Source organism: Microcaecilia unicolor, chromosome 3 (assembly GCF_901765095.1).
Source record: "Microcaecilia unicolor chromosome 3, aMicUni1.1, whole genome shotgun sequence".
Classification (NCBI taxonomy): Eukaryota; Metazoa; Chordata; class Amphibia; order Gymnophiona; family Siphonopidae; genus Microcaecilia; species Microcaecilia unicolor.
The window spans coordinates 397,251,309-397,263,987 of NC_044033.1; the positions used below are offsets into that span (position 1 = coordinate 397,251,309).

General features: G+C 44.2%; 1 protein-coding gene across 2 annotated transcripts in view; it reads right to left on the reverse strand.

Moving 5' to 3' along the window:
• The window catches only part of EFHC1 (EF-hand domain containing 1), a 123,710-nt gene that overhangs the window by 96,282 nt on the left and 14,749 nt on the right, over nucleotides 1-12,679 (reverse strand). For both annotated transcript variants that reach the window (XM_030198728.1, XM_030198729.1), the window contains exon 2: nucleotides 9,633-9,854. In XM_030198728.1, the coding sequence (XP_030054588.1) occupies nucleotides 9,633-9,854 (222 nt within the window). The remainder of the gene's footprint in view (nucleotides 1-9,632; nucleotides 9,855-12,679) is intronic.

Consider the following 12,679-nt stretch of genomic DNA (forward strand, 5'->3'; position numbering starts at 1 on the left):
TTCTATAACATCTATGCCTAAGTTAGGGGCGTTCCCAGAAATTAGGTGCGATGTTATAGAATACTTGGATTTGCGCACCTAACTGTTATCAGTTGGGCAGGGAATCCACCTCTAAGCGCTATTCTATAGAGGTCACATAGCACTAAGTTACATTTACAGAATTGATATTTAGCGTGGATCTTATTGGTACCTAACTTTGGGCACCATTTACTGAATCTGGCCCAATGGGTGTAAAAGGGCAATAATACACATTATATTATCGTAATGCAAAGCTGTGATCCAATACTCCTGGGTATTTCTTAAAGGAACCAGTACATGATTTCCTAAGCATCTCTCCCCCCTCCCACTTGATGCCCTCCCCCCATCACACAGCCCTCTCCTGAAGCCCTCCAATTTAAGACCCTTCCTCCTGAAGACCCTCAAAATCACTAAAGTTCCCCCCTCTTGTAAGTCCCTCCAGGCTTAATCCCTAGTGTCTAGTGGGGTCAGGGCAAGAGTGATCCCCAGTTCTTCCTGCCCCATGCCAGCAACAGGTTTAAAATAATGCTAGTAACCCCTAGTTGTAGTCTTGCAGTACTATCGCTAGGGATTAAGTTGCCATATGAGGTATATGCCTAGGCAGTGTGAATAAACTGAAGCTATTCCCTGTAGCAGGTGCCCTTGAGGACAGCAGGATGCTTATTCTGACTGGTAGTAACCACTCCGTAGCAATGTTCTAGAAGCAGTATACTGTGCATGTGTGTAACTTCCCACCTACTGTCATCACACAGGACCAGGTCAGTCTACCACTCAGGGATAGTTCCAAAATGGAAGGCATATGAAAAATTTCCCCTGAGGCAGCTTTGCAAAACAGAGAATTCCTGTCAGGAGATTTGGAGAAAACTTCATATGCTGTTTGAGTACTTATCTATAAGATAAGTGTAAATTTTGATACCTTAGAGCTGAGTGGGTCCTTCGCATTTGACTTATGGTAAAGTGAAATACAATGGAATGATATATGTCAACTGATAATTCAAGAAAAAATTATTTTCTCATTTTTTATTTTGATTTAGATTTTGGTAATTAAGGCCCCTGTTTACAAAGCCATGCTAGCGTCTGGGAGTGCTAACACTGCTTTGTAAACAGGGGGTAAGTGAAGTTTTTTCTGACCAATGATTAAACAATTTTAACCCTAAAAGCTGAATTGCTATGGCTAAAAATTTTCTACTGAGGTTTTTCCCTCCACTTTTTGAAATTTTTGGAATAATATGGTTGAAAGTGGAACTCTTCTCAAATTTGAGTTGCTTCTGTGTTTAAGTTTCAGGTTTTTCTACTCATACTCTCTATTTTCTATAATCAAGGTTTTAACAGAAAGCCCTGCATGAAGCGAACAACTAAAGGCTGAGATGGGCATACCCTCTACATGATGATGATAAGCGCCAGTTGCTCTAAGGTGAATCCTTACAGAGTTGGTCTTGAGATCTGACAGACAAGTGTAGAAGGTATTCAAGCAGTTTCTGTGCAGGACAGAAGAAAGAATCTAGGATCTTGTCCTCACACTAGATAGCAAAAATCTTTTCACTTCAAACCATATGACCTCCTAGTGGAATCTCTTCTGGTAACAAGCAGTACTTGAGAGACACCCTCCAGAAGGTTCAAGGAATCTGCCTCTAACCTCTCAACATTCAAGCCATGAGGGCTAGGGACTGGAGGTCAGGATGGAACAGGGATCTCTCATAATGAGTTAAGAGAACTGGAAAGCACTCCAATCTCCATAGTTCTTCAGAGACTAACTCCAGAAGAAGAGGGAACCATATCTATCTTGGCCTGGTGTGATAAGAATTATGGTTCCCTGGTCCTGTTTAAGTTTCAGAAGAGTTTATTAGGAGAGGCACGGTAGGATAAACATACAGAAGGCCCTTTCCCCAATCGAGAAGAAAGGTATCTAAGACTAGCCTGCCCTGAGATCCCTGGGGACAGAACTGGCAGAACTTGTTGCTGAAGTGAATGGCAAAGAGATCTACAGAGGGGGTGCACCACTCTTGGACGATCTTCCGGGCAACCCCCATATTCACTCATGTGGCTGCATAACCCGAATCAGCTGGTCTGCCAGACAGTTGTTCTTCCCTGCTAGATAAGTGGCTCCGAGAACCATCCCCTAGGAGATGGCAGATCACCACATTCTGATCGCTTTCTGACACGGGAGGTATGAACCACTACCTTCTTTCTTGTTGACATAATACATCGCACTTGGCTGGCTGGCTGGCTGTACTAGGACAAGTTGATTCACCAGCTGATATCTGAAAACCCTTAGAGCATTCCAAGATTGACTGGATGTAACTTCTCCTGAGCAGACCACTGACCCTGGGTGTGGAGTCCATCTACATGAGTTCTCCATCTAAGGCTGGATTTATCTGTGATCAAGTTTGGTTTTTTCAGGTGGAGAAATTTGGGATGAGAGTCCCTTTCCAAATTGCTGCAAATTAGCCACCAAAACAGAGACTGTTTGTGTGAGTGTGTGATAGCAAAGACATCCTGAAGGTTCCCCTAAGCCTGAGACCACTGAAAGACAGGGTGCATTGAGCTGGGTCCATTTTTTTAAAGCTGCCCCTGAAGTGCTTACCTTAGCAGCCTGATGCTGCTGGGGTTTTTTTCTGGAGGTAGAAGAGAGCAAGCGGGTGCCAGATCAAATAGGGCACAGGAGGGGGGAAGGACCTGGCACCACCAGGTATAACCCCCAAAAATCCCACGAGCTGGGACCTCAACCCCGATTCTGGCTCAACAGGGACCCGTGGGATGGACTAGGAGTCAGATCAATCCAGAGCTACATAGTTATGACCCTACACCTGTTAGAGAGAAGCTGGCTGCACATGACCACATATAGCTATCTCTGAAGTTCTCTCTCTATCTCCATCTGCTGATAGAGGGACATAACCCACAAGTCTCTGGACTAATCTGTGGGATGCTATGGAAAGGGTCCATTGAGCTATCCTCAAATTGATGCATGATATGAGTGTGACATGGACTGAGGAAGCCATGAGCTCTGAATATTCTGGGATTGGCATGAGGGGGGGAGGATATTTAAACCTTTGAGAATAATAGGTCCTACATTGCCCTCCACCAGTATACCTCTTTGGCGTGGAGGTTGAGCCAGGAGTGGGCCAAGATAGTGACTAGATGGTCTCAGAGTGCTTCTTAATGAGGTCAGCTACTTCCTCCACCTTGTCATCAAAACAATTCTTTTCCCGGCATGAAATGCTCACCAGCTTCTCCTGAACCACAGTTTCCAGGTCTGAGGCATTCAGCCAGGCAAGTCTGTGCAACCTAATACCAATGACAGAAGCCCTGAGTTAATCTGTTCGTGAGCCCAGGCCGAGGCCTAGGAAGGATCTTGGCCAAGGCCTAGGGTAGACCAAACAGGCACTACACACAACCCCAGCCACCAAGCCCCGCACACACAGAACAATCAACTAGCACCACCAGAAAAGGGAGATAGACCACTCAGGCGGGCCTCACGGCCAAATGGGAACTACTCGTACAGAGTCCAAGAGTGCGGGCCTCACTGCCGAACAGGAACCAAGTCATACACTGGGGAGAAAGAACAACGAGGGGTCCCCCAAGGGAATGGAGCACAAGCAACGCACACAGCGCAAGCTAGAGACACCAGGGAAAGGGCAACAGACAGAAGCTACTATGGAATACACAAGTCTATGCCACATGGCAGTCAAGGCTAAAGGAAGCCACTCAAAGGAATACTCTAGGCTGTACCATACAGCATTCAAAGGTAAGGGGAAGACACCTATAGGAATACACAAGGCTGTGCCACACAGCGCATAAGGGTGAAGGGAATCCGCACACAAGAATGCACAAGGCTGGCCCCACAGCACACAAGGGTAAAGGGAAGCTGCTATAGGAATACACAAGGCTGTGCCACACAGCGCACAAAGGTAAAAATCCACACACAAAATGTACAAGGCTGACCCCACAGCACACAAGGGAAAGGGAAGCAAACAGAGAGTGTTGTCTTAACATACACAGATCAGACAAAGAGCAAAGCTCACCAAAATCAGGAGACAGACTCAGCAAAGGGGAAAAACAGGCTAAAGGGAAGGCTGCTTCTGGAACAGCAACAGCAGGAAGCAGGGCAAACACGACAGACCAAGGCAAGGCAAACAAAGGAAAACTTAAACGAACAGGAGCAAACACAAGGACAGGGAGGCTGCCGACAGAGGCAGGACTACAGAAGGCAAATAATAAATTCAGCACATAAAGGGTTACACTGAGGAAAGGAAAACTAAACAAAGGACAAGCTTACTACAGACCACACTACACCAGCAAGCAGGGAACAGACACAGGTGCAGGGGAATGAAACAATGAAGCTCACGCTGGGAACACCCAGCAAACACAGAAGCTACAAGCTACGAGGAGAGAAGACAAAGGACAACAAACACACAGTGTGCAACAGCACAGACTGAGAGAAAGTGGAACAGGCTTCAGATGACAGGAATCAAACGCTAAAGCATGGCCTGTAGGGAGAGGTAAGCTTAAATAGATAGATCAGGCTTCTGATGTTTGCTACTTCAGATGTCAAAAGCCTGATCTATCTATTTAAGCTTCAGACGTCAGCTCAACCCCTGGCAGGCCAATCAGAAGCGAGTCCCAAACATTCCCCTGCCTGTCTAGCTGAATCATAACACCCTGGATGCCATCTTGAAGGTGTCAAAGGGTGCCCAGACCATGTACGTTCCACAGTCCTACCCTTTGGCTATTAACTGAGGTAGTTTATATGCCTTCCTCAGGGACAGAGTGTCAGCTAACTATGCCATACTGTGCACAATTTTCTACGAGTTCATGCTCATTAAGAGCTGGTATGAAGTTATGCGGGAAGTAAGCAATGCGTTCTGGAAAAATGTCTTCCCAAAAGATTCCAATGTCTGAGCCTCCATCCTTGGAGGCACTGAGGAGGGAATCTTGGAACTCTTGGCTTTTTTGAGAGCAGATTCAAGCACCATGGAATGGTGAGGAAGCTGTAGCTTTTCAAATTCAGGAATCATTTGGACTCTATATAGAGAAAGTTGACCTTTTTATTAGTTGGATGTACAGAGAGAGGGAGTCTCCAACTGCTTCATATGTACATTCTTAAGAATTTTGTACACAGGCACTGTCACAGCTTCCTTTGGGAGGGTGTCAAACTGAAGGATGTCCAACTACTAGGCTCTGGGCTCACCCTCAGTCTCCAAATAAAATGAGATGGACTTAGAGGGGCATAATCGAATGGGGCACCCAAGTTTTCCTGAGGGCGTCCCCGCAGGATGTCCCCGCAAAGGGGCGGGGAAACCCCTATTATCGAAACAAGATGGGCGTCCATCTTTCGTTTTGATAATATGGTCGAGGGCGCCCAAATCTCAACATTTAGGTCGACCTTAGAGATGGTCAACATAAATGTTGAGATGGTCGACCTTAGAGATGGTCGTCCCCGGTTTTCGGCAATATTGGAAACCGAGGATGCCCATCTCAAAAACGACCAAATCCAACTCATTTGGTCGTGGAAGAAGCCAGCATTCATAGTGCACTGGTCCCCCTGACATGCCAGGACACCAACCGGGCACCCGAGGGGGCACTGCAGTGGACTAACTGATGCACTAACTGAACGGAAAAAGCCCTTCCCTTACCGATCCCTTAGCGATTCAGAAAGGAACGGGCATGCATGAAGGAAATCACATGCAAATGTGCTGCTCGCTGTTAGCTCATTTGCACACAATTTCCTTCCTAAGGAGGGGAAGCCAGTGCAGAGCAGCCAGGCGTTATGTGTGGCTGCTCTGCGCATGCCAAAGACGGCTTCATACACGCAGATAAGCTGCGTGTGTATAATAGTCGTCTACAACCTTAAAAAAAACACGTCCAAGTGCTCGTCTTTTTTTTTTTTTGAGGACGTCCAAAATGTGGATGTTTCTGTGAGAAGGATGTCCTTGCTTTTACTATGCCTCCAAAACCCCCTTTATTTATTTATTTGGATTTTGAATCACAAGTAGCAGCAGTGGGATTTGAACTGGCCACCTCTGGATTGCAAGACCAGTGCTCTAACCACTAGGCCACTCCTCACCCTTGAAATTTGGCCATCCCTGTAGGGAGGGGCAGTTCAGGATGTCCAAAATGTTTGAAACAAGGATGTCCACGCCTTTGCTATGCCTCCGTTGACACCCCCCCCCCCCCCCTCAGGGACCTGCATACTGCTGCGATGGACCTGAGTATGATATTTGAGGCTGGCAAAAAAAGATTTTAAAGCTGTTTTTTTCAGGGTGGGAGGGGGTTAGTCACCACTGGGGGAGTCAGGGGAGGTCATCCCCGATTCCCTCTGGTGGTCATCTGGTCAGTTTGGGCACCTTTTTAAGGCTTGGTCGTAAGAAAAAATGGACCAAGTAAAGTCGGCCAAGTGCTCGTCAGGGACGCCCTTCTTTTTTCCATTATCGCTCGAGGACGCCCATCTGTTAGGCATGCCCCAGTCCCGCCTTTGCTATGCCTCCGACATGCCCCCGGGAACTTTGGTCATCCCCGCGACGGGAAGCAGTTGGGGATGCCCAAAATCGGCTTTCGATTATGCCGATTTGGGCGACCCTAAGAGAAGGACGCCCATCTCCCAATTTGTGTCGAAAGATGGGCGCCCTTCTCTTTTGAAAATAAGCTTGATAGACATCTCCCTGACCAAATCAAAGCGGTGACTTTCTCCTTTCATATGGAGGGGAGGAGTTTGAAGGAAGACCAAAGAACCACTCTTCCTCCCCATGAGTGGTCCGAATTACTCATAAAAATACTCCCCTGAGGGTGTATTGAGTCTGAGTCTGCCTTGGTCTACTGACACTTTGGTCAGGCTCCAGACGAAGGTACCAAGGAGTGGCCTTTGGTGCCCCAAGAAAGCTTTCTCCCCCGAGGTACTGAAGATTGACACACTCTTGGTGCGCACTGGCTTCACATTGAGGCACTAGTGCTAATGCACACCCGATGCCTTTGATGCTGTAGCCCTGTGTCGGGCCAGAAGATGCTCCATCTCTTCCAGCAACATGGCCCATAGCTGCTCCTCAAAGACCATCATCAGTAAAAGCTGGGGCTCAGCAAGTCCACGGAAGTTATTGGGGCCGAATCAGTGATTTGGTCTTGGCTTGATGGAGCTGTCACACTCCATCCAGTTCCTGGAAAGTGAGGTGCCCTCATGTTGGGGGCCCTTCGAGGGAATTGAAGACTTTGATACCTCAGTGCTCTCGATGCCATGCTTTGAGGGAGACCAATGCCGATGCTCTTGGCCTCCACCCAACGCATGGCATCGGAGTCCCCCAGTGTCAATGAGGATAAAGACGAATCCTTCCTTGACCTCAGGGCGAAATCAGAGGCTGCCCAATCCCAACGGGCACTATCAATGCTCAATGCTGAGGCAGGAGGAGACTTCTTCAATGCTGATGTGTTCCCAGTGTCTGCTGCAGCTCTTGGAGCCATTGAGACTGATGCCGAAGCTTATGGACTGGACTTGTTGGTGCTAAAAATTCACTCATGCTGCTTCTGAGAACCGTTAATTCTTCTTTTCGACATCTGTGACCACAGTTTACAAAATGACAGAATATGATCAGGCACAAGGTACTGCAGGCACCAATTATGAGTGTTCAAAAGAGAGCCGCTGAAAACAAAGAAAACTTCAAAGTACTGGAAACCTGCCTAAATTAATAAAATGTGGAAGAAGTCTGGCCCCGCATGACACTTACATAAAGGAAGCAAAATAATAGAAAAAAACTGTGACACTAAGACCATGATAGAGAAGAGACACGAGCTGAAGGGGAGCCGAAAAAAAATCAGTGTTCTCACTGCTCCGCAGTGAGGAGGAGACTGACCCAGTTCCACGTGAGAAGATGTGTACATGTGCTGTGCATCACTCTCTAACACTTCTAGAAAGTTGCTGGGGAGCAGTTAGCATGCCAGGCTTTGTCAGATGATGTCACCCATCAGTCAGAATATGAAATCCTGTTTGTCCTTCGAGAATGCTGCTTGTGAGGTTGATCACAAGCAGGGTTATTCATATACCATGGGAGTGACTAATCCCCAGTACTCTGCTTCTTAATAATTACCCCTCTAAATTAGTTACTACATATGAAAACCTGTGAAAAATGAAATAAGTGGTTCTGTTCTATTTTTCACCTTGCAAAGACAGCCCTCTTCTCTTAGAACCTGGGGACAAGCCTGCCAGGCCCAATGTTAGGCCCCGTGGAGGAACTCCTCAGCCAGTGCTGAATTTTGTTTTAATTTCTATTTCTATACTTATTTCTAATATGAGCTCAGGAAGGGCATTCCCAGATCCGCTATGTCTCTTTCCTCCTCTATGGGGCCTGGAAAAAACTCTCCATCCTACCTCTCAGGTCATAGGGAAAGATCCTGAGTTCCATATATTACAGCCTGCACTGACTAAGTGATACAGGAGCCTGAATGTATCACATGATTGTCAATTTTACAGCTGTTGTAATAACCATAAAACAGATTTACTGCTTTTGTTTAGAACATGTAATTTTAAAAAAGAATGCAAATTTACACCAGAACTACAGCATTTCCTCTCTCAAAATATAATTTAACCATGTAGATAGTCAACAAGAAGTGTCTTAAATATTTCTGAGTTCATTATTAGTGCATATAGGGGCTAATTTTCTATCAGGGTGCTTACGTGAAAAGTCCAAAAAGGTGCCTAGCTTATAAACAGCAGCAACAAACAGAAGGAGAAGAAAATCATAGGTTCGCCACATGCAATTTTATTGTGCAATGACCCTCAGAGAAGGAGAAGACAATCATAGGTCCACCACAATAAAATTGCATATCTTCTCTTTCTCTGGACCACCTCTGCTGTTTGTTTCTGCTTGTGTCGGTATTGTGGAGTGTTCTTCTGTTCTGTTGCTTTGCTTTTGTCTTATAAAGGCAACATAGGCGCCTAAGTGCCTTTATAAAATAGACTCTTTACAATGATCCCCCTTTTCTTGCTCAAATTTCTGCCTGCTCCAATGTGCATGTACACTATATGTGTACAAGCATATTTTATAAAATACATGCATACATCTTAGCTCTACTCCTGCTCTACCCAAACTATGCCCCCAAGGAATGCCTACATATAGCACATATTTATATGCTCATATTCAGCTCTGTAATTGTATAAGAACACTTTTCTACATGTGAAAACAGACTTTACATGTGGAAAATATTTTATAAATTTACCTCCAAATTTTCTGTGCGTAAAGCAATGCTTTATGAGCAGGCATGGGCTTTTATAGAATTACATGCCCACTCAATATGTGGGTAAAGTTATATGTATGTAGCCTGTACTTTACCAACACTGAGAAAGGCATTCCCATGGGTGGAGTTGTGGTTATACATATACTTTTGAAAATGTATATGTGTACAGCATATATATGCATAAATTAACCCAAAAATTTGTGCATGGCAAAAAGCAGATGTAATTGAAAGTGGATAAATTCCCAGGGTAAGTTTCAAACCAAAAATATGCACATACTTTCATTTTAAAAATTTGCTAAAGTACACACAGTGAAAAGTCTGCATATATTTCTGGGATAAAATTACTCCTGTATTTAGAAAATTCATCACAGCACAGGCGTGGATTTGTATTTTACCTTTTTATCATAGGCCACATGCCCTGGGACAAAATCCACTGGTGGTGCTTGCTTAGCTTGGCCATATGTCAGTGTTGGCCTCTTATTGGCCAATTCATCCAGTTCAGCCTGGGACAGCTGGTTCGCAGTGATCGGATCACGTCCAATGCCTACTGTTGGGAGGCGAGAACGTATATAACCATTCTTAAATCCCAATGTCTGGGAGCGATGGTAAGCTGTTTTCTAAATAAAGTGAGAAACTGTTAAAATATTAAGCATATACAAACTAGTTCCTATATCACTCACCAACATCAGTAATGGATAAAAGACAAGGGTGCTGAAGAGGACCTGCTTGTGGTTTATAAGCATGGTAAATTACATACTCAGCACTAGAGTGGATAACAACTGGGCAGACTGGCTGAGCTAACTGGTCCATATGTGCCATCATCTACTATGTAGATGATGAACTATGAACTAACATTGCAACATTAGGCAGTGGATTTCCTCTGGGACTTCAACAGATACTGGAGTGTAATTTTCACTATTTGAATTAACATATTGAGACACTGGTAGCAGTTTTTGAAACACATTAAAATATACCTTTTGTTGATTATGACTGTTACCAATGATGAGGACTGCATATTAAGCAGTCCTATATTAATGGTCAGTACTACTAAATATCAAGCATAAAGAAATCAGCATGAGCAGATGTGTATTATTGCTACAATTTGACTTACCAGGTGTGTTTGATCTGCTGGACCACAATATTTTGCTGAATTTGTTGAGTGATTACGGAATAACAGGCTCTGTTTGCCAATGGTTTAGAAGTTTTCTAACTAGGAGATCTTATTAAGTAAAGATGCGAGGAGAGTTATCAGAAAAATGATCCCCTAAATGTGGAATACCACAAGGATCTCCCCTGTCGCCAATCCTTTTTAATGTCCTCACAGCCCCTTTAAATTTCCTATTGGAGTCCTTAGATTTTAATCCCTTATGCTGATGAAATCTCCATATATATCCCTTTTGAAGGTGATGTTAGGTCTGTTTTTCCTACAATTAGACAGTCTGAAGACTTTGGAACTATGGGCCGCATCTTTTAAACAAATGTTGAGTATAGAAAAGACAAAGTTTTTAATAATTAGTCACCCTCATAAGGGCAATCTATGGGGATACTTGTGATCTGGATGGTGTTAAATATAAGTTGGAACCCTCTCTATAATTTTTTAGGAATGACAAACATTTAATTTTTGAGCCTCATATCCAAATACTTACAGCTAGGGTGTTCAAACTTTTGTGGAAACTGCGTCGTATTCGGGCATGTTTTGAAGTGGGTATGTTTTGCTTAATAGTTCAAATGATTATAATGTCACACTTGGACTACTGCAACAGTATATATATGGGTTGCAGTAGGGCTATATGTTGTAATTTGCAGACATTGCAAAATACAGCTGCCAGACTAATATGTAGAGTTTTCAGGTATGAGAACGCCAGGCCCTTACTTCAGAAGCTGCACTGGCCTCCTATGGAGGCCTGATCTATATTTAAACTGTGTTCTATTTTTTAATATTATACGGATTTGCTCCTCAATATATCAATAGAAATCAAACAAAATAAAACATGGAAAAGAAAATAAGATGATACCTTTATTATTGGACATAACTTAATACATTTCTTGATTAGCTTTCGAAGGTTGCCCTTCTTCGTCAGATCAGAAATAAGCAAATGTATTGATAACCTTAAGAGTGGACTAACACGGCTACCACACTCCTCTCCTCAATATATGCAACCCTTGAACACGATGTTAGATAAGAATTATTCTTGTACTTCCAGGCATTATTTATTGCTTCAATTTCTCTCTCCTCTGGGGCTATGTTATATGACTATATTTTCATTAAGGATTATGTATCAGGCTTCAAAATGGTGTAATCAATTACCACCCTTCATTTGCTGGGACAGCGCAGGTACTTACCTCTAGCAGGTGTACTCCGAGGACAAAAATTAAGGAGAAATTAGATCTTACCTGCTAATTTGCTTTCCTTTAGTCCCTCCGGACCGGACCAGGATTGGACTGTTGGGTTGTGCCCGCCTACCAGCAGGTGGAGACTGAGAAAAAACTCTGACTCTAGAGAGCCAATAGAAGCCCTGGCCATGTGACCTTAGCCTCAGTATTTGAATAACAAAGCAGGAAAGAAAGAAAGAACTTCTGTGCCGTATGGAATCCTAGCAGCCACAAATTCCTCGGCAAAACCGAGTACTAGAGCTCACCAGCAACTCTCACCAGAGAAGTGGTATGGCCCATTTGTATTAGAGCTCGCCAGCAACTCTCACCAGAGAAGTGGCATGGCCCATTCATATTAGAGCTCACCAGCAACTCTCACCAGAGAAGTGGCATGGCCCATTCATATTAGAGCTCACCAGCAACTCTCACCAGAGAAGTGGCATGGCCCATTCATATTAGAGCTCACCAGCAACTCTCACCAGAGAAGTGGTATGACTCACTTAAGGTTTCATATATATTCCATCAACTGAGCTCACCAGCAACTCTCGGCAGAGAAGTGGTATGACATATTTAAGGCTTTATATATATTCCAGCAACTGAACTCACCAGCAACTCTCACCAGAGAAGTGGTATGACCCATTAAGGTTTTATATATATTCCAGCAACCGAGCTCACCAGCAACCACCAGAGAAGTGGTATGGACCACGCAAAGTCTTTTTTTTTTTTTTTTAAACATTCCATGTGTGGTAAAGGAACGAATACACTTCCAAACTTAATAAAAGAATCTAAAGAGTTGATAGAACATGGGAGGGGCCTGGTCCGGTCCGGAGGGACTAAAGGAAAGCAAATTAGCAGGTAAGATCTAATTTCTCCTTCCTTAGCATCCCTCCGGACCGGACCAGGATTGGACTGTTGGGAAGTACCAAAGCAGTAATCTTACGGGAGGGACAGACATTGAGAATGTGGTAGAGTCCCTGAAGACACCCAAACTAGGATGAATACGAAGCCAAAGCTTGACGATCCAAGAACCGCCAATAAACTAAATAGAATGACTACAAAGCAAAAAAGC